At 39.1% G+C, this 20,771-nt stretch overlaps 2 protein-coding genes across 2 annotated transcripts in view; both read right to left on the bottom strand.

Moving 5' to 3' along the window:
* Positions 1-265: 265 nt before the first annotated feature.
* LOC126758074 (pancreatic triacylglycerol lipase-like) lies at positions 266-2,490 on the bottom strand. Its single transcript, XM_050472098.1, has 5 exons — positions 2,264-2,490; positions 2,045-2,207; positions 1,549-1,985; positions 1,286-1,486; positions 266-527 (listed from the first exon to the last, which is right to left on the bottom strand). The coding sequence occupies exons 1-5, from the start codon at positions 2,400-2,402 to the stop codon at positions 295-297; spliced, it is 1,173 nt and encodes a 390-aa protein (XP_050328055.1). The 5' UTR covers positions 2,403-2,490; the 3' UTR covers positions 266-294.
* Positions 2,491-15,240: 12,750 nt separating this feature from the next.
* LOC126758086 (cuticle protein 16.5) overlaps positions 15,241-20,771 on the bottom strand; it is a 31,127-nt gene continuing 25,596 nt past the window's right edge. Inside the window, exons 4-5 of the mRNA XM_050472114.1 lie at positions 16,832-16,898; positions 15,241-16,611 (exon numbers count right to left, since the gene is read on the bottom strand). Of these exons, the coding sequence (XP_050328071.1) occupies positions 16,545-16,611; positions 16,832-16,898 (134 nt within the window). The 3' untranslated portion in view covers positions 15,241-16,544. The remainder of the gene's footprint in view (positions 16,612-16,831; positions 16,899-20,771) is intronic.

Genomic DNA, 20,771 nt, shown 5'->3' with positions numbered 1-20,771 from the left:
GAACAAATCTGTGGATATAGTATGACAACGTGTTTGTACTGAGAGAAAAGTAGTCTTCAAAAACAAAAAACAACTTATAACCGCCGAGTTGTGTTCCAAGAAAATATTTCTTTTTGACTTATTCAGTTACGTTGAGGCTGGTTTTATAATATTATTCACCTGATCTAATTTTTCTAAGCTCCACAAAACTAGGTCAATAAAAAACCCCAATTTCCTTTTCTTCAATGCATAAGAATTATTTATCTTCAATACAATTTTGTTTCATAATTATTTATAATATCGTGTTTCACATTATCAAGAAGCTCCACAACCCTTTATTCCTAGGGCAAAGTTAGGCTTGTCAGCTGTTTTCAAAAAGTATACGCCTTTTGCATGCAACGGCACTGGATCTCCCATAAGTATACGCTCACCAGTGCAATTTTTGGCTTTCACATCCTCGTAGGAATTACAGGCACTTGCATGGAACCCCTTTTCACTATTGATAGATTCGGCGAAGTATTCATGAGACCGACCGTGGCTGCAGCCAGCTGGAAAGAAAAATGGAGAACAAAACAAACGTTAGTGTGATTTTAATATTAAATCTAATATTTTTAGAACAGAACCACACCTTTCCCAAACCCCTGCTAGGAACCATATATTATCAGATATTTAAGACAAATAATGTATAATAATCTCCTAAAGTAGAGTCTTTCAGATATTTCGGCGTAAAACTAAACCTTCGCTCAAAATCACGATATATTTTTTGGAGCCAAGGACACGCTAACCTAAAATTAATCTCTTGTCTGTAGGGGTCTCTTATAAAATCGGTTGAAATTTTAGAAATTGCTGGTGAGAAGTTTCGTTGACGTATCTAATAGGCTCTCAGAACCTCTGATTACACCGGACATAGAGGTGATCGCGCATGGACGGTAAGACTACTTTGAAGTACACTGAAGTCTAACATACTACCAATTTCCCTGTTTTCCCATGAATACCTTTTGATATGTGCTAGAAATCTAAAGAGAGAAGTTTTTAGATTTCAAGAAAAAATTTTCACGATAAGAATACGGTCGAAGATTTTTCATTGCCTGCAAAAAGGAAGACTTTGGTGGATGGAATAAGATAATATTGATATTGCTTGGAACCAAGATTGCACCTAGCTAGAACCTAGAACCTTGCTCATTCGGACAGTCCGCCTAATTTCTAATTTTTAACGTTCCTGGAAGTTAGCTCGACAAACGAATTAAAACTCGAATACATTTTCAAGACTACTTCCTAATATTCAAATATCCTTCACGGCACTTACTAAAAATTTTTGCCAGCTCGCTGCAACCCGGCTGTGGTGCACGTCCGCCATTCGGATAGAAGTCAACAGAACCAATCGGTTTTTGGAAACCCAAAACACCAGCACAGCTATGAATTACATCAACAAACTCCGCATCGGTGGCATCCAAATGATTCTCAGGCCCAATACAGTTCTCAAAAGCGGGGCGTGCCGGATCAAGTCCTGCAATATTAACATATTTTTATAAAAAAGAACCAACGAAAACTACTTTTTTCGAAACTTACCCGTAATACGTCCCACGCGATGTCTGGCATACGAACCGGCATAGCCCATAATGTGCGCGCCCAAGCTGTGCCCAATCAAATGTATGCGCTGCGGATCGGCTTGGCGCTCCTCCACCAGCGAATCAATCAGACGCGACACAGCGCGTCCCACATGTATGGCATAACGCGCCGGCTTCAAATAATAAATGCTATCCGCCTGATCGCGCCAATTTATGGCGAACACATTGAGCTTACCGCGTTTCGTGTAGGCCTCGCGTATCGACTGTATCGAACGGCTCTGTGTGCTCGACTTCCAACCGTGCACCAACATCTTTGTATCCAACTCAGGTTTGAACTCGGCCAACAGCTCGTCCCACTCATCGATTTCATGACGCTGTTGCGGCGTAGCTTCGTCGTAGTGTTCGATGGAGAAATTGCTGATGAAGGGCGTTGGGTTGCTATGGGTGTGTGGTGGAGGGAATAATTTTCGATTTTAAACACAAAATTGCGCGCTTACCCGGTATAGTATTCGAATTGTATGAACATCGGCATATTGCGCTCGACCTCTGGCGGCGGTTCGAGTAGATAGGCCAACTCCGCATCGCCATCGCCATTCGCCATGTACATCCACGTGGTATTGTAGTCCTCATCGCGTAACGGTATGTGCGTGCGTACGCCAACTGTCAGAATTGAATTAATTAATAAAACGCCTATAACTGTAAATGCGCTTACATACACAGTGCCCAGACGGGGCGCACCACCTTAACAATCGCTGCGATGCCCGTCACAAGCCATTGGAGCAGCACGAAAGTGCCGGAAATTTCATTGCGACACGGATGTATGATATTGCAGATGCAAGCCACCGCATTGGCCATCGCTCCTTATTGACTTTTCGAAAATAATTGGTGAAACCTTTGAACTCTGTGTGCGGCTTTACAGTAGCAATCAAGGAAATGCGTGCGCCTGTGGCAGCGCCTCGACTGAAGTTTCTCAACTGATTTCAACTTTTTGCGCATATGAGAGGTGATTGGGCAGCTGCCCTCAGCATTTAGTGATCATATGTCATATATGTACATATATATTGGGCTATAAGGTGCATATGTAACAATTTGCAAGTAAATAGTCTTTAGGACCCTTTATACGAGGGCGGTATGTTAAGGAAGTGAGTTTTGAATTTTTTCACTCTGACAACTTTCTTGCTGATTGCTGTGAGAAAATGTTGAATATTGACGGTCTCTGTTACAATCACACACTCTCTTTTACCGGCGAGGAAGAAGCCGTTGGAGGAGAGGGGCAGTGAGCTTCTTTACGGATGGGTCAAAGCTTGGAGGGAAAGTTGGTGGAGGGATTTACTGTCAGGAGCTCCCTATTAACTCCAGCTTCGGACTTCCTGACTATTGCAGAGTTTTCCAAGCCGAGGTGTAGCCAGTAGAGTTACTGCTCCTGAGGGCAGTCTTCAGAGAAGTGACCTTTCACGCAGATGGAACTCATTAACAGTGCGATCAGGTTTGGCCAAAGAGTGCCTAACCTCGCTATTAATAGCATCGAGTGCCTTTGTAATAAATCTGATATGGGTGCAGGAAACTGTACAGGTAATGAGCTAAAAAGAAAAGGCGCCCTAAAACCGATTGGGCGGTGCTCCCCTATCCTCGTGTGTTCTATTACTAAATATCTGGGCTTCGCGGAAGCTTGGCCAGCACTGCGCCACTATTGGTATATGTACTGTCGTAACAGTCTTTTGGCCCAAGATTGATCGCAACAAATCTAGTGATCTCTTTACTCTCAGTAAGGCCAGCCCCTTCCTAGTTTTTGGGCTTTTAACGGGCCATTGCCCTATTGGTGGCCACTTATTAAGTCTAGGAATCATATCAGACGCCATTTGCAAAAGCTGTGTGAAAAAGATGAGGTGGAAACAACTCACCAGTTCCATCTTGATTGTCCCGCATTTGTGAAGTCAAGGCTTAAGTACTTGGGAGCGCATACCTTCATGCCGATAGCTCTATTCTTGAAAAAACTAAAGTGAACTACACTTTAACTCTCTAACTAATCGATCCAGCCTCGTATTTATGTTTGTTTACACACATATTTGGTGGGTGTGTTCCTGTTTGTCAACATGTCGAACAACGTCAATGTCATTGCTTTTCGTTGTAAGCAAGAACACTTATCAGTTTGTGAGTAACATGCGTATCTCTACTTACATAAGAGATAAAGTTAAGGGCATAGAAATGTGGTTAACACCGTAACTAAGGCAAAAAAGTATTAATATGACGGGTTTTTCTTATATAATCATCGATATAAACTTATTTTCGATCAAATTATATTAATTTTATATGCCTCAAGAGCTTTTAAAAAATTTGTGAAGGCGTCCACTAACGGAATGGACTGAGCACTAAGATCATTTACGCAATGCAAAAATATAGAATCCGAGGGTACTTTCTCTGGGAATATTTTAAGAGAGGGACTAAAACTTGTGATCTTGTTTCAATTAGCTTATGGATCCTTGAAAATTAATAAAATTAAATAATAATTAATAAAAAATACACATAATTCAGATTGACTTTCAAAAATCTGGAAGCAGTATCGGGATGTTTTCTGGTGTTACTGTTTCTTGCGATTTTCCTGATTTTCTTATTGGTACGATTATATCTATCTGTCAGACCAAAGACTCTGCAGCTAATGTAGTAATATAGCCCTTAAACTTACTGATCTCATTTTAATGCACAACAGCTGTATGTATGCATCTAGAACCGCAACTTTACACGTGTTTACATCTGCGAGATCGCAAAGTTTTCAGTTCTGCGATCTTTTTGTCTCCAAAAATACTTCCTTGTTGTCGTGTGACCAAAAAGATCTTAAATTTAAGCTGCGTGTTGTGAATCGAAACAGGTTTTCACTAATCGTCATTCTTATAAAAAAATATGGACATGCTTTTGCGCGCTTTTATGTAGACTATAAAAGGGCATGATGTAATTGACGCGAATCTGCAATTAAAATGCATTTAGCCATAAAAGGAAAGCGTCGCAAAACCGCAAACTGAGAAGAGCTTAAACTGATTTTGATTAAACTAAACAGTGAAGCAACGACCAGTTTAAAGAACACCTTTAGTTTTCAAGTGAACATTTAAAGATATTACAAACCTACATAAAGGAATATATAAGTCAAACAAAAACAGGGTTTTCCAATAAGAGTGAAATGATTTCTTACAAAAAAACACACTAATTTTTAGCAAGTTCAAATGCTTTTTATTTAATTTTAATATTTAGAGGTCATTTAATGCCACAAATTTATTGAAATAATCGAATCTTCAAACTTTTCTCGCAATAATTCGGTTGCTGCAAGTGTTGTGCCGGTCGCAGCCCCGACTTATTGCAACCAGATGTTCTCCAGATCGACATTTTCTTCAAAAGAAGTACGCACCGATGTTTTCACTAGATCAAAGATCACACCAAACTTTCAATTTAGGCGAATGTAATGGTTGTTTATGAATAATTTGAAGATATTCTTCGCACCGGAATCGACAGTTTTATTTCTTTACCGCACCACTCTGATGAAAGTGAGCCTCATCAGAGAAGTTGATTTTATTAAAAAAATCGCTATCGTTTTCAAGTTGTTCCAAAGCAGAATCAGCAAATTCACGACGGCGACGGCGATCCAATGGCTTCAGTACTTGAGTACGAATATTTTTATATGGATGCAAGCCCAAATCCTTTCTCAATATCCCGCAGGTTGTGGTTTGAGACAGCCCCAATTGCCCAAAAAAATGCAGATTAGCAAATATATTAAAAATGGCCGAAATGAATCTTAGAAATCATATCATCCCTATTGGAAACCCCTTCATATATAATTTTCGGTGAGTAAATGAACCAGAAGTAGTTTTCTTTGCGAAACTTTTCTTTAAAAATTTATACAGGGTCTACCAAAAAGAACGACGTGTTGGTTAAATTAAACAAAAAAATCAAATTTGGTCGAAATGGATTATTTTTTTTTATACAGAAAATTTATGCCATTAATGATTTGAAAAAAATGTTGGCCAAATGGGCACCACGGCTCAGTTTGTATTTCTACACCCTAACCAAGTAAGCAGACATGGCCGACACGAGCTGTCAAAATTACGGGAGAAAATTATTGGTAGACGCTCTATATGTCTGTATATAGTTATAAGCCTAACTTTATTCGTACGGTTTGCCAAGAGATGATAAAATTGGATTGTTATTCCAATGTTCAAATATTCCGAACAATTGTTGGTGGACAGCAACTTAGTCCTTATGCGTTTTTTTCAGTATACATATGTATATCATTCATTTGAATCGTGAAAAACAATTTTTTTTTTCGCTCAAATATGTCGAACTTTGCGCCTGATAAAAATGTCTTATGGGGAATACTTCTTCATTATAAGCTTATAAAACCGGATAAAACCATTAGTGGGAAAATCTACCGACAATGACTCATCAAATTGAAGCGAGCGATATTTGCGAGTAGACACAAAGAAATGACATGACAATACATGACCTTACCAGCTCAGACTTTGCCCTTTTTGACTAGCATTTGTTCCGGTCGATTCAATACGTTTCACATCAGGGAAAGGTTATCAAAACTTAGCTTGCTTCATTCTTATCCAATGAAATATTTAATTTAAAATGCGTTTGTTGATTTAGTCTGTCTTATTATAATTCAATAATTATTAACTAATTGACTCAGTTAAGGTATTGTCTGAATTGAGAAAAATTTCCATATGTAAAGGAGAATTTAGTTTAATTGGATCCGCTAACCCAACTTACCAAATAAATTTAAATTGTAAATCATTTAAGGATGAGATAGTGAGAATTGAACTGTAAATTTGTTTTATAATCCTTTATATTACAGATAAATATTCTCATTATTCAGCTATTTATCACAAGTTCCCCTAAGGTGTCAGGTGTAGTTGCTCATATTACGTTATAAACAAGAGTTTAAACTTTAGACTTCATATATCCCCACAAGAAAAAGTCAAACGGTGTAATATCAAACGAGTTTGGTAACCAATTGACAAGCCGAAAACACCATATCTAAATATCTGCTCACCGAAGTGTTCTCTTAATAAATCCATTCATTGATGCGAAGAGAATTGGCGCCGTTTTTGTAAAACCAAATGTCGCCGAGATCACGAGCTTCAATTTCAGGCAACAAATAGACGGTTGTCATGGCGCGATAACGGCCGCCATTGACAGTTATGTTCTCACCGGAATCATTTTTGAAGACGTATTAGTCCGCTTTGCTGCGAAATGGGCAAATCGTTTCGATTCACGTTCTTCGTATACACTCTCAGCTTCGGCTGCTATATTTTCTTCACTGTGTGCTGAACGTGGTCTATTCGGTCGAATACTATCTAATAATGAACGCTGAAACTGACGATGGGTAAAGGTGTTGCGAATAGTACGCTCAGTAGACGGATTATGTTGAAAAAAGGCTACTGAGAAAAGTACATCGACTTGGATCACCATATAACGGGTGAAAATACAAGATGTGTAAACAGGACTTTTTGAATCTAGCGCTCCTGTTGGCGGTCGTTAGAATCTGCTATCTTTATCGATTGTCCAGTGAGAATTTCATGACATTTCATTGATTGGAAGTGAAGTTATTGCGTTTTAAGTGTCAGTATGTTTGTGTTATCGGTGCAAAAATGAGCTTCGAACAAACAGCCAACATTAAATTTTATTTTAAAATTGGTAAAACTTTTACCGAAACGTTTCAATTGATGATTGCCTTTCCCGTGTGCACGAGTAGTTTCAATGTTTTCAAAGTGGTCGTGAGGACTTAAATGACGATCAACATGTGGGCCAATCAAAATCCGTGATCACCCAAAATTCCATCAAAACTGTGCGTGAATTCATTAAAAATCAGTCGAAATCATCATTGAAATTCATGGAAATGGAACTGAACATCTCCAAAACAACGATTTATCGCATTTTGAATGAACATTTGGGCTTATAAAAGGTGTGTGAAGGGTTTGTTCCTCACAAATTGACTGACGACCAAAAATTGCTCAGAATCCAACATTCGAAGGACGATTATTTGACCAAAAATCGCATTTTAACCATTAACCACTCCCCGTATTCACCTAATATGGCACCATGTGACTTCTTCCTTTTCGGAAAAATGCATTTGGCTATGAAAGGAAAGCATTATGCAGATGTAGAGGCCATTCAAAAGGCCGGCATACAGGCGGCCATACCGGACAACGAGCTAAAACACTCCATCGACATGCTTTTGGACCGTGCAAAAAGCTGTATTGAAGCAGTAGGAGCCTATTTTGAATAAAATAAATTGATTTTGCCAAAAAAACCATTTGTTCTGTTTTTTTTAAGTCCTGTTTACTTTGGTTCTATCGAGCGTACAGTGTGAAAGATTAAAGCACACTGTCAACAAACAGATTGGACCTTATCAGTGTGGCTTTAGGCCTGGAAAATCAACAACTGACCAGATATTCACCATGCGCCAAATCTTGGAAAAGGCTCGTGAAAAGAAGATCGTCACACACAACCTCTTCGTCGATTTCAAAGCTGCGTTTGACAGCACGAAAAGGGGCTGCCTTCATGCCACTATCTCTGAAATCGGTATACCCGCAAAAATAATACGGCTATGTAAACTGACGTTGACCAATACCAAAGGCTCAGTCAAGATCGGAAAGGACCTCTCCGTGCTGTTCGATACCGAACGAGGTTGAAGACAAGACGACTCCGTATCACAATGTATTGCTATTAAAAATATCAGAAACTCTTCTTTCTACTGTTCTTTTTAGAGCGTATCCCTTCAGCTCCCCAAACTCCCTCACGATACAAGCAGAGTTAATAAGAAAATTATGTACTTCAGTAATTCTCAAAATTTTTCTCAAAGCCATTTTACAAGACACCTGCCATGCCTTCATATCACAACTTGTAAAATCTCTATGAACAAATACGAACAGGAAGTAAAGCAAAACCGAAGAGGAGCGCCAAAGCAGCTGTTTGCTTGCTGACAACCGAGAACTAATAACGATGAGCTGACAGTAATAAGTTGAAATAGGAAAACGGTGCAGAAATGTGCGCGTGTGTAGGTGGATTTCTGGTGTGGAGCGTGGAGTGCGTTGGTGCAGCGGGTATCGCATTGGCAATATAAATGGTGAACGGCTTGGTTGACGTGGAATTGCCTGCATCATTGCTGGCATCGGTTACGGCACCAACATAATCAAAAGCGTTGTCATCTATCATGCTTAGTACCATTAGTGCATAGCTTCATAATGTCGGCTGGATTAATAGCCACACACACACACCTCTAGGGGAGCGCATGTATAGAAATTGAAATAAAATGTGCGTGTGCTCACAAATAACTGTTATGCAGCTGAGATAGTATGTCGGTATGTGTGAACTGATGAAGCGCAGGCATCTTGATTAAACCGCTCACAATGTCTTGCACTAAAAATAAACACAATGACTGCAATAACTCACACAATGCACTTTAAAGGTCTTAAGGCGAACTTGCTTGTACTACACCGAAAGCTATGTGATTGCAAATTTGTTGTAGCACTGTTGTTGTATAATTGTGTGTGGGGAAAATATTTATAGAATTACTTGTAAACTACTCATATCGGACACAAAAGCATATTAAAGTGCCGGTGGATAACTGGCGTGTACTTGGCAGCTGATTGGCAGCGTAAAGGATACGACAAGTTCCTCACGAGCAGCACACCTGATAAATTCGCTTTCTTACCTTAGCGTGCAGTGCCGGAATTGAAGTGCAAAATATTCGATTTATATGCAGCAATGTGTCGGCAAGGCGTTCGTTTGCTGCATAACAAATAAATAACACGAAATAAATAGTTTATGCTGTAGTGCTTTGTTGTGAAGAGAAGCGGCTTCTGCCTGCCGTGCTGGGAACTAGTTAGAAACTACTTTGAAGTAACTTTCTTACTAGTTTCAAACTCAGGCACAACTAGTCAGTCAGTCGACTAGTTTTTCTTTTATGGAAGTTATTATTACTTTTATTTAGCGAAATTAACTGAAATATACCAGTTACATACCAGTTTTATACCAGTTACATACCAGTTACATACCGGTTAAAAATTTGCAAAATTCAGCTGCAGCCAAAATTTCAAGAAAAATAAGAAAAAACGTTAACTTCGGCTGCACCAAAGCTATAATACCCTACACAGCTGCATTTCTTACAGTACAAAAGCGTATAAAAAGTACTTTATCATTATTTTCATCTTTTAGTTTGTATGGCAGCTATCTGCTATAGTGGCCAGATCTCAAAAATTTCTTCAGTTATTATACTGTTGTCTCAGGCAATAATATGTGCCAAATTTTGTGAAGGTATCTCGTTAAAAGAAAGTTTTCCGTACAAAAACTTGATTTTGATCGGTCAGTTTGTATGGCAGCTATATGCTATAGTTGTTCGATCTGAGCGATTTCTTCGGAGATTATAGTATTGCCTTGGAAAATATTAGGTGCCAAATTTCATGGAGATATATTTTCAAATAAAACAGTTTTCCGTACAGGAATTTGTTTTGGATCGGCCAGTTTGTATGGCAGCTATATGCTATAGTTATCCGATCTGTACAATTTCTTCGGAGACTATTTCGTTGCTTTGTAGAATAATTCATACCAAATGTCGTGAAGATATCATGTCAAACAAAAAAGTTTTTTATGTAAAGTTGTGAGTTGGATCGGTCAATTTGTATGGCAGCTATATGCTTTATAGGTCCGATACAAATAATTTGTACGCAGATTGTAGCGCTTCTTTAGAGAATACTTCGTGTCAAATTTCGTGAAGATATCTCATCAAATAAAAAAGTTTTTCTAACAAGGTCTTGAGTTTGCTTGATCAGTTTGTATACCAGCTATTTGAAATAATAGTTGAAAGTAGTCCGGCTACGACAAAAAAAAGCAAGTTTCATATATTTTGTTGAAAATTGAATGCTCCACAAAAATATTTAGTCGCAATTAAAATGAAATAAGGCATTTTTTCAAAGCTTTTCCCATTAAGTATTTCCACTCAACTCTTGACTTCCACTATTGTCAAGAGTTGAGTGCTCATAGTCAAGCATTACACTAAGCCACACACAAAGTAAATAAAATGCCATAATATCAATTGGAAGCTAATAATATTGCAAACTACAAGTCAATAAACAAGTTCCAAGAAATATATAGAAGTTTATTGGCATATTAAGATATTTGAAAGGCCTTGAACAAACACTTATTTGCCAATCAGAAATATATTTGCTGCCTTCAAGCCCATAAGCACGAGTCATGTGTACTTAAACAAACAAATAAGACAATGAAGATGCACACATATATATATATAATGGTATATAGCAATCAAATAGAAAATTGTTAATAGAATTAAAGGCCGCACCAGCAAAGCTGCTTGTAAAGTCATGAGCTTTTCAGAGTTCAACTGAAAATTGCGAAAATGTAAAAGTTCCAAAGGCACGTGTAGACAACGGGATGCCAATACATGCAAACATTCCTACACATATAGCATACGAATTGTACATATATACATACAGTTATTTACATATCTATAGACATATAAATACATGTATATATGTATATATTCATCTACATCTATGCTAACAATCTAAGATGATATCCATATAAATGCAAGAATATTTGCTGCTGGAATTCTACGAAATACAAAAACAGGAAAATGTTGTTGTACAGGCATTTTCAAAAGTCGTAAGATACCTATATACATTTATATATGCATTTATCTGTCAACGCTGGACAATTGGATTATACTGATTGTGTTTGAACTGGCATATTTACATGTTTCGGTTAACACACAAACCAATGTATGGATGTATGTATGTATATGTAATATTTGTACAACAAAAACGAAACAACGTTAACTTTGGTCACACCGACGTTATAATACCCTTCATAGGTGCATTTATTAAAGCATTAAAAGGTATAAAAGTATCTTTATCTTAATTTTTGGTTGGTCAGTTTATATGGTAGCTATATGTTATAGTTGGCCGATCTGAACAATTTCTTCGTAGGTTATTCCGTTGCCTTGGAGAATAATCCATGCCAAATTTTGGGAAGATGTCTCTTCAAATAAAAAAGTTTTCCATACAAGCACTTTATTCCGATCGGTCAGTTTGTATGGCAGCTATATGCTATAGTGGTCTGATCTCAAACATTTCTTCAGATATTATACTGTTGTCTTAGACAATAATCTGTGTCAAATGTCGTCATAATATCTCGTCAAAATAAAAAGGTTTCCATACAAAAACTTGATTTTGATCATTCAGTTTGTATGGCAGCTATATGCTATAGTTGTCCGATCTGAACAATTTCTTCGAAGGTTATTTCGTTGCCTTGGAAAATAGTTCATGCCAAATTTTGGGAAGATATCTGGTCAAATAAAAAAGTTTTCCATACAAGCACTTTGTTCCGATCGGTCTGTTTGTATGGTAGCTATGCATATGCTAAAGTGCTCCAATATCGGCAATTCCGAGAAGTGAGCAGCTTCTTGTGGAGAAATGGACGTCTGCAAAATTTCAGATTCAAAAATTAAGGTTCTAGTATATATATATGTATATAATATGTATACAGACGGGCGGACAGAAGCACAGTCACAGCTAAATCGACTCAGCTCGTCACGCAGATAATTTATATATTTAAATACTTTATAGTATAGAGCCTCCGAATCTTCCTTCTTGGTATTAAAAACTGCTTGTCAAACTTAATATACCCCGCTCAGGGTATAAAAAATGTAGCAAACATTGCTTGTAAACAAAATCCCCCAGCTTGCTGCTCACAAAGAAACTGAATCAACACTTATGCAAGAGATAGAAAATGTGTAGCAATAAAAACATATACAGACAATTTGAGAGGAATATTCAATAAAACAAAAGAAATTCAACAGTAAGGCTGTAAATCGCAATAACGTTTGGAGAAACCTCCTGTGGTGTAATATTTGCTTTGAGCATTGATCTCTATAGACAATAGAATTTAAGATTAAATATTTGCAATAATTTAGATGCATATCGATGAAGCCACGGGAAGCTACGTTAAGATAGATAGTAAACTCAATAGTTGACTAAGAAAGCGCGAACTGCAAGCAATTTGTCTCTACAAAATCTTTTGTATACTAAATGTTAAGCTCAGGTAACTTTAAGTTCAACTTCAAGATATTGCATATAGAGATACTAACTTCTTCCTACAAAACGTTGCTTCAATAAACCTGGCCGATGCGCCGCTTTCGCAAAAGAATTTTACTATCGTCTATTATATTCTCGTAGACGGTCGCTGCCAAAATTTAAGCCGAATCGTGGTTTTCTTTCCGAACTTGAAAAAAGCCGAACAGAAATTTGTGTCGAATGAGGAGATTATCGCTGTCACCGAGGTCTACTTTGTAGATTTTTGAGCGCTGTGTTCTACAACTACAACTTGATGATTCGCAGCAGTGCTTAGAAATGTTAAAGCGTAATAAACCCAAGTTTTACGACGGTATGTGCCAATGGAGGAAACATGGCTCCATCACTTCACTCCGAAACCCAATCGACAGTCATTCGAGTCGACTGCACACGATTAACCTGCTCCAAGGCGTGGAAAATCGCGACAGTCGGTTGGCAAGGTTATGAGACGCCCACAGAAAAATTTTGATTGGCTACTTGAAAAGGAACACGTATCTGAACACTCGGAAATCCTCTTTCATTCTGACTTCATACCGGATCACTTGGATCATGAAATCGCCAAACTTGGATTCTGGCGGCTCCTTCTCTACCCACATACCGGCGAGGGAGTTGTGGTTGGGAAGAAGCCGTTGGAGGCGAAGGGCAGTCAGCTTCTTCACCGATGGGTCAAAGTTTGGGGGAAGATTGGCGGAGGGGTCCACTGTCACGAGCTCTCTATCAAGTTTCAAACTTTCTGACTATTGCAGTGTCTTCCAAGCCGAGGTTTCAGGCATTAAGGTAGCAGTAGATTTACTGCGCCGGAGTGCAGCCTCCTTCGGAGATAGCAAAGTGGCGAAACTTACCCTTAACTCATTAACAGTGCGTTCAGGGTTGGTCAAGGAATGCCTAACCAACCTCGCTATCAATATAATCGAATGTCTTTGTGATAAGACTGGTTTGGGTGCCGGGCCACTTCGGAATCGCAGGAAACTGTAAATCTGATGAGCTAGAAAGGAATGACACCCTAGAACCGCTATCGGTTGAACGCGGAACGGTGCTCCCGTATCCTCTTGTGTTCTACTACAAAATAGCAAGGCTTCGCGAAAGATTGGACAGCGCTGGGACACAATCGGTCGTAAAAGCCTTTTGACCCAAGATCTGTGACAAGAGATCCAGTGATCTCTCTGCCCTCAGTAAGGCTAGCCTGTCCCTGTGTATTATGGGGCTTTTAACGAACCATTGCCAATTGGCGTTTACGCAGTAAGGCTGGCAATCCTACCAGACGCCATCTGTAGAAGTTGTTTGGGTGGTCACGATTTAAACATTTGTGTGCGCATACCTTCGGGCATGCCACCGAGCTGGCGTGTATAAGAAATTAAACGCCTGTGCAACTTTTGCTAATTTATAGTTTGAACACAGGAGTTCTTCTTTTCTATGGACATCTAACGTAACCTAACCTAACATTGAAAAAGGAAGAACCATCAACCGCCACTATTACTCGTACATAGCATACATGGACCTTTTGAGGAACGAACTCGCCGAAAAACGGCCGCATTTGAAGAAACGGAAAAGTGTGTTTCACTAAAGCAATGCACAGTGCCACAAGTCTGTGAAAACGATGACAGAAATCCATGAATTCGGGTCCGAATTGCTTTCGCATCCAGCATATTCTCCAGATCTGGCCCACTTCTGTTCTCAGATCGCAAAAGAATGCTCACTTTGAAGAAATTTTCTTGGAATGAAAAGTTAGTCGCTGATACTGAGGCCCATTTCGAAGCACAGGACAAATCGCACCTCAAAAATAGTATCGAAAAGTTAGAGACGAATTTTAGTCAAAAAAATGTTTTCCACTATGGTAGACCGGGGACATTTTAATTGACACATTTCTTTTCTGCTCCAAATACAGAATTCCAAATCGTGGTTTTAAATTTAAGTATAGGTAGATTTATTAGTTTTAAGCGACTTGTTTATGGAGGAAGGCTTTACCTAGAATCCCATTGGAAATGCCCTAAGGCAACGAGTTTTGCCATAAAATTGTTTGATTTTAGTCTCTTGCGTAGCTGAGGTTCCTACATGCCTCATACGTATCATTATTGGTCGGAACAATGATTGGATTTAATATTAATATGGCGTCGAAACAATTTAGCGAATGGCGCTGTGAAAATAAGCTGCCGCCGAAAAAACTAAATGGCGCTGAAGGTATAGAAGATCAATTCAGCCAAGGCTTGTAACACAGGTATGGAAGGTTAAATTAGGCGCTGGTGTACTTGTAGTGATTCGGAAGCCCATACGGAAGACGATACTAAAACTTTCTATGAAATTCGTGAAAATGTAATTTTGTAATTTGTCAGTCCGAGTCAAATATGACCATACGATATGCCTGCTACATCTCAGTAGATAAACTTTGCAATGTTTTTTTGAACTCCCTTAACCTCATTTTCCATAAACAATGAATAAAAGATCCTCTCTACCCACCTTTCCGTGCTAAAATTCCGAGCCGAAAACCTTGAACAGTGAAATCCAATAAATCTTGACTTATTCCACAGTATTAACATTCCTTTATTTAAGCATTTCATGAAAATTCGTACAATATAGGGAAATAATATACAAAAAGAAATCGCAAACAAAGGTGAAATGCGCATTGTGTAGAGAAAGTGAATTATGTATTTATGTATTATTATTATTATTTGACAAACATAAAATTGACAAATGAAAATAAAAAATTTAACCGCGATAAAAACAACTTACACAAATCGAGTATAAACATAAATGGAGAGAATAACAATGAATGGATTGGCGAATTGGCGTGATGTTCGGAGGCTTTGGCGCAACACACACACACGAATATTGATATGCACGAGTGCATTGGCGAACAGTGAGGCGTTGTGGCACAAAATGACATTGTTGCCGGGAATTTCGTGCGAAAAAACTGCGCCCACAAAATAAATGCAAATCACGGCGGAAGGCAATCGAACAGTGAAAATCGAAATACCAGGCGAAGCGAGGGGGAGGCGGCAGCGGTATGCGACAGCCAGTGAATGCAGCGCGCACACATGCATGCATTTGTTTCTGTGTAACGGCGGTATGCGGTCGGCTTTTGTAATTTTCCGCTCGCGTTGTAAATTGTGTTGCATACTTTTAGGCGTTGTGGCGTAAATTGCTGTGCTGCGCCTATATTGACAACGCGAATGTGTGCACTGCTTGCGGTTGTGTTGTAGGTGCATGTTGTTGTTTGTTGCAACATTATTTTCTGTTCTTGTTGTTGCAGTCAACTTTTGCGCCGTTGTTGCCACATTTTTACACGCAAAATATAACGAAAGTTATTTACAAATTATGCATGCGCTTTCTCGCCTCATTTTTTTTGCAACTCACCTCACCCCCACTTGTTGTTACCAGCGCTTCCGCTGCCACTGACATTTTTTTCGTCACTTTTGTTGTTTTTGCTTGTTCGCCATTTATGCGTGTTTTATTGTTGTTTTGTGCTGTTTTAATTGTTATTCATTGTTGTGGTGTTTGTTGCTGTTGTTGTTGTTGTTGTTGTTGCAGGGGTCGTTGTTGCACGTGGCTGTAGTTGAGCAATGCTTTATTGTGTTTGTGTTCTTGTTGTAATTTCCTGCTGTTATCCTGCATATTTGTGTAATATTTTGTTTTCTTCTTTTCTTATTTGCTGCTTTGCTTCGTGTTTTATTTTTATTTTTATTTTTATTTTAGTTTTTATTTTAATTTTTTATTTTTATTTTTGTTTTGTTATTTAGTGTCACGACGTTGGCGTGCTGTCGCTTCGCGTTCAGCGCTTCCGTCTCCACTCATTACGGCTGCTCTCTCACTCACTCCTACTCTCCGTCGCTCCCAACGCTCCGGTTCGCTTAACTGTGTCTGCCTAGTAACCGTAATGCACGCCATGCCCAGCGACGGCGGTATGCACTAAAGCGGGTGCGGCGAGGGTCCTGCGTGGCAAATGAGAGAGATTTTTTTATATTATATGAAGAAGAGCGAAAGATAAAATTGTGTTGCTAATAAATTTTGAATTTATAGCTCACAGCGTGGCGTGGTTTCGGTGGTAAACACTGCTTAGTAAGCATTATGTAATATAATTTGCAACTATTTAAGTTTATTTGCCGGTCTCCTCAGTGGAAGAGAGGCTTTGTTTGCGGCTCATATACTTACTTAACAGCGAGTGGTGCCAAGGCGGGGGCAGCGAGTGGTAAACCATGTCCAAGGACTGCAGGTGCAACTGTTGTTAAGAAATCACGCAAGAAATGTGGAGGAAAAGAGAAACGAAAAAAATGTTTATGTTAAATATGCGTGTAGTAAGATAAAACAGCTATTTATGAAATTACAACAAAGTGACGGTGTTATAAACACAAATTTGAAGAAAGAAAATAAAATTTAAATCACATATGCGTTAATGTTCGCTTTTAGGCGCAATTTGCTTTCAAAAATACAAAAATATCAAGTAAATTCATTCGTTAAACCACTGATCTCATATCAGCAAGAGTGACTACTTATTTGTAATAAAATAAAATATATATTTACAAAAGTCTTCGGAGAGCGCTCATAGCATATAGATATTTATAGAACTGCGCCCAAATGTATACTTCAAATTCTTATAGTATATTAAGCCAAATTAACAGATTAAAAATAATTTTTAACCAAGAATATTAAGTAACTAGTGAGTAATCATCCTCAAAAGCCTGATAAATAATGAAAACTCTCAATTATTGATTGCAGTCTCAAAAATACTCGATATACATATAATTTTTGTACTCAAAATGGAATAATTAAATATAATTAAAATATAATATAATGACCAAAGAGTGAAATAGAAAAAGTTTATAGTCCACACGCAGAAAGTCACTTCAAACTAAATGACTACAATTTATTCTTTAAGGCTGAAATTATGGACATAAAAGAAGGCCCCTAATCAGCTTTTGCTGTAACCAGTAAGACCAGAAACATTCTATTGAATAGTCAAGCGACAATTAAAGCTAGCGCCATATACTACATGGATTATTCCAGCAAGTCTTAACAACCCAGTCATATACAAATCTTCTCCTTTATTGGTGTAAAACGCGATTATAGCCGAGCGAGTCATATATAGATAGAATGAAATAAAAAGGTCGACGAGCTGGCCCACACGGGAGCAGCTGGAGATACAATTCCTCCAAGCTACCTCAGGCCATTCAGCTCCTCCAAGGGGTTTTTTTGAAGCAATGTAGACTAGAGGAACAACTCAAGTCTTTGAAGACAAGCAACACAGCGCATACCACAAAGTTATTGTGGGGTAATGTGGATGGTGGACAAGAGCCAGGCATTTTCAGTACCAATTGGCAGTGTGGAATGAGCACGCTAACCACCTTGAAAGGGTTCGAGACCCATCAAAAACCTCTGCCGTACTTTAGATCTGGCACCCGATTGCAATGCAACTCCACATTCATCTGACAAGGTGTCGGTTCTTCTCGCTCACTCAGGTTTTAACCACAACCACCACCATACTCCCCGAGGTGCCAGTTCGCATGAGCAGGTTGGAGCGAACTTCAAGGGCCCGTACTCCTCGTGGTGCCAGAGATAAGTCTCCGGTCAGAATTCCTTGACGAAACTACTACCAGTTTAGCTTCCATACTGCTCTGAACTGGAAACCAGGAGTTGGACCCCATACGCACACCATTCACACTTGAAGCTAACCCTAAATGCCTTCGCTGGCTAACAAATTCACTTGCAAACTACCCTAACTGGTCGGCATTTTGACTAGTGGAGATCACGCCAGCATCTAAACGTCCAACAGTCCAGCTAATACACATACCATACAGATCCCTAATGTCCGAGTACATTCTGCATTCTGCAATTACATGCACCCGACCTATCAGATAGGTCATCACAGGGCATCTACCCTTAAGATTCGACTTTCCGCATGCGTCGAGGATGATGAGATACCGGAACAGTATCAATGCGAATTCTCTGCCTTTAGTCGGATGATGCCTTTAGTTTAGACCGGTTAAATTCCACGGTTCTGAATGCTCCAATTTAAGCGAGTTTGAGTAGCTTGGTTGGAAAAAAAGTTTTTACAAATCTACCGAGTTGCCAGATAAGGCTTAATTTAGTTATCAGTGCGAGTGCGGTCGCCTGCGGTCCGGCGCTTCTATCCACAAAAATCAAAATTTAGGAAATTCCGGAGCCATATTTGGGTTCCCAAAACATTAAATGCTATTTTCAGAATCGGTGAGGTAAATCTTGTTTTCTTTTTTTAACACCCTGTATTTCGTTCGAATATTGCGCTAATTTTAGGACACCCTTTATGTACCCTTACTTTTCCCTCACATGAAAAAAGTGATGAGTAAGAAATCGCTTCAACATCGAAACTGTCTAAATCTTCTATAAGTCCTTGAATAACGTTCTAAAATTTCATGTTTAACAGAAATTTTCTTCCAGAACTATTCTTCTTCATTCGATTCTATTTTTTCAGCTTTCCTCCGCGAAATTCCCCAGAATTCGCAGCTTCCTTCCCACGTTCATAATTTCTAATTAAAAGCTCATTAACGAACTTTCGAGCTAATGATTAACTGAAATTGGTATCCTTCCGTGCACAAGTTGCTGCACACTGAATTACGTGCAACTTTGAAAGTAAAAACACGCGAGTGCGAGAGTAAAGCTTTACAGTCACACCAACACATAACCAAGTACACGGCGGCTTATTTATCTGCAAGTACGCGGTAGTTTATTGCGCCGCCACTCACAAATTGTTAACTAAACACAAATGTTTCCACGAAACAGTAAATATTTTGAGAAGAACAACATCCCCCGACCACAAAGCTTTTAAGCTCCGAGCGTCACGAACATGTGTACAACAAGCAGCCGCTGCTTTATTAACACGGCGTTAATGGCTTTTTGTCATAATTAAAGTCGACATACTTGCGCCCCATCTTCGCTTCGCCGCCAGCACGCTTCGCCTCCTCGTGGTGTTTGTCGTGCAGTGCATCTGCCTACCCGATAGCCACCAAATTGTCATATGTTGCTGGGCTAATGGCTCATTTTCGCCACTTAAGCATCGTAAACCGTTTAAATTCTAAGCATGTGCGGGGTTGTTGTTGTGATTTCTGTTGGTTTGGTGCTTAAGCCACTTAAAATTTTCTGCCAGACTATCGGGCTTTACAAATTTAGTTAAATTCGCGCTCATTTCTTATTGTTTAGTTGCTGGTACTGTTGGAACATAATTCGACAAGCAATTGGAGAGGTACTTCGCGAACCTGACGGAGTTTTTGGTATTGTTCAACGTCATTTTATACAGCCGTAACCAGCGGGGTTACCAAATTCAGATTTAGCGGCATAAAAGCAGCTCCTTTTCGTGTTGTCAAAACCAGCTTTAAAACCGACAGAGAGGTGGTGTATGTCGAACCTCTTTTCATGGGTTTACAGTACTACAGATGACCATATTGTGGCGATGAAAGCTCTCATAGAAGACATCTTTGGTCAAATCGTCCTTCTCTTACGTCGGAGCGTGGGCGCAAATCAGCAATATGCTGAATATCTTCGCTTTGATGCGGATTGTGGCTAGACGTTCATCCACCGGGGTGAATGCCCGGGCTCGACGACGGAGTATCTCTCCCACCAAGAATCTCACATCGAATTTGCGCTCCTTTACAAGGCCACTGTAGTAAATGGCACAATGACCTACTCGTCTCAGTCCTTGTCCTGTCCATCGTATTTCGTGGACGGCGGTGATGTCAGCCTCTCTTATGAGACATCAACCAGCTGTGAAGCACCATCTTCCCAATTAAGAAACCGTACTTTCCTGGTGCATGCTCTTAAATCGTTGCCCTTAATACGTTTGCACTCGGTACCAGTGTCCCACTTGAGCAGTTGAAACAACAAAACATAGCTAAAAGAGCCTCTTTTAATGTATATTCAGGCGAACAAAATTGTATGCAGCCCGTTCCATGAATTATGCTTATTCAAACATCTCTTTTTAGGGGAAATATTTAATTACCCAGTCATTTTTTAGTGGAGAAAAAAACTTTCACTGAAATCAATAAATATATATTTTTTAAGTCTATATACTTGATTAAGACCTGTGATTAAATGAGTTCTGAGTTTTCAGTGCAAAAGTCGT

The sequence above is a fragment of the Bactrocera neohumeralis genome, chromosome 5 (genome assembly GCF_024586455.1).
Source record: "Bactrocera neohumeralis isolate Rockhampton chromosome 5, APGP_CSIRO_Bneo_wtdbg2-racon-allhic-juicebox.fasta_v2, whole genome shotgun sequence".
Lineage (NCBI taxonomy): Eukaryota > Metazoa > Arthropoda > Insecta > Diptera > Tephritidae > Bactrocera > Bactrocera neohumeralis.
Note: the sequence above shows the minus strand (reverse complement) of the source record. Positions and strands in the feature narration are given on the sequence as shown.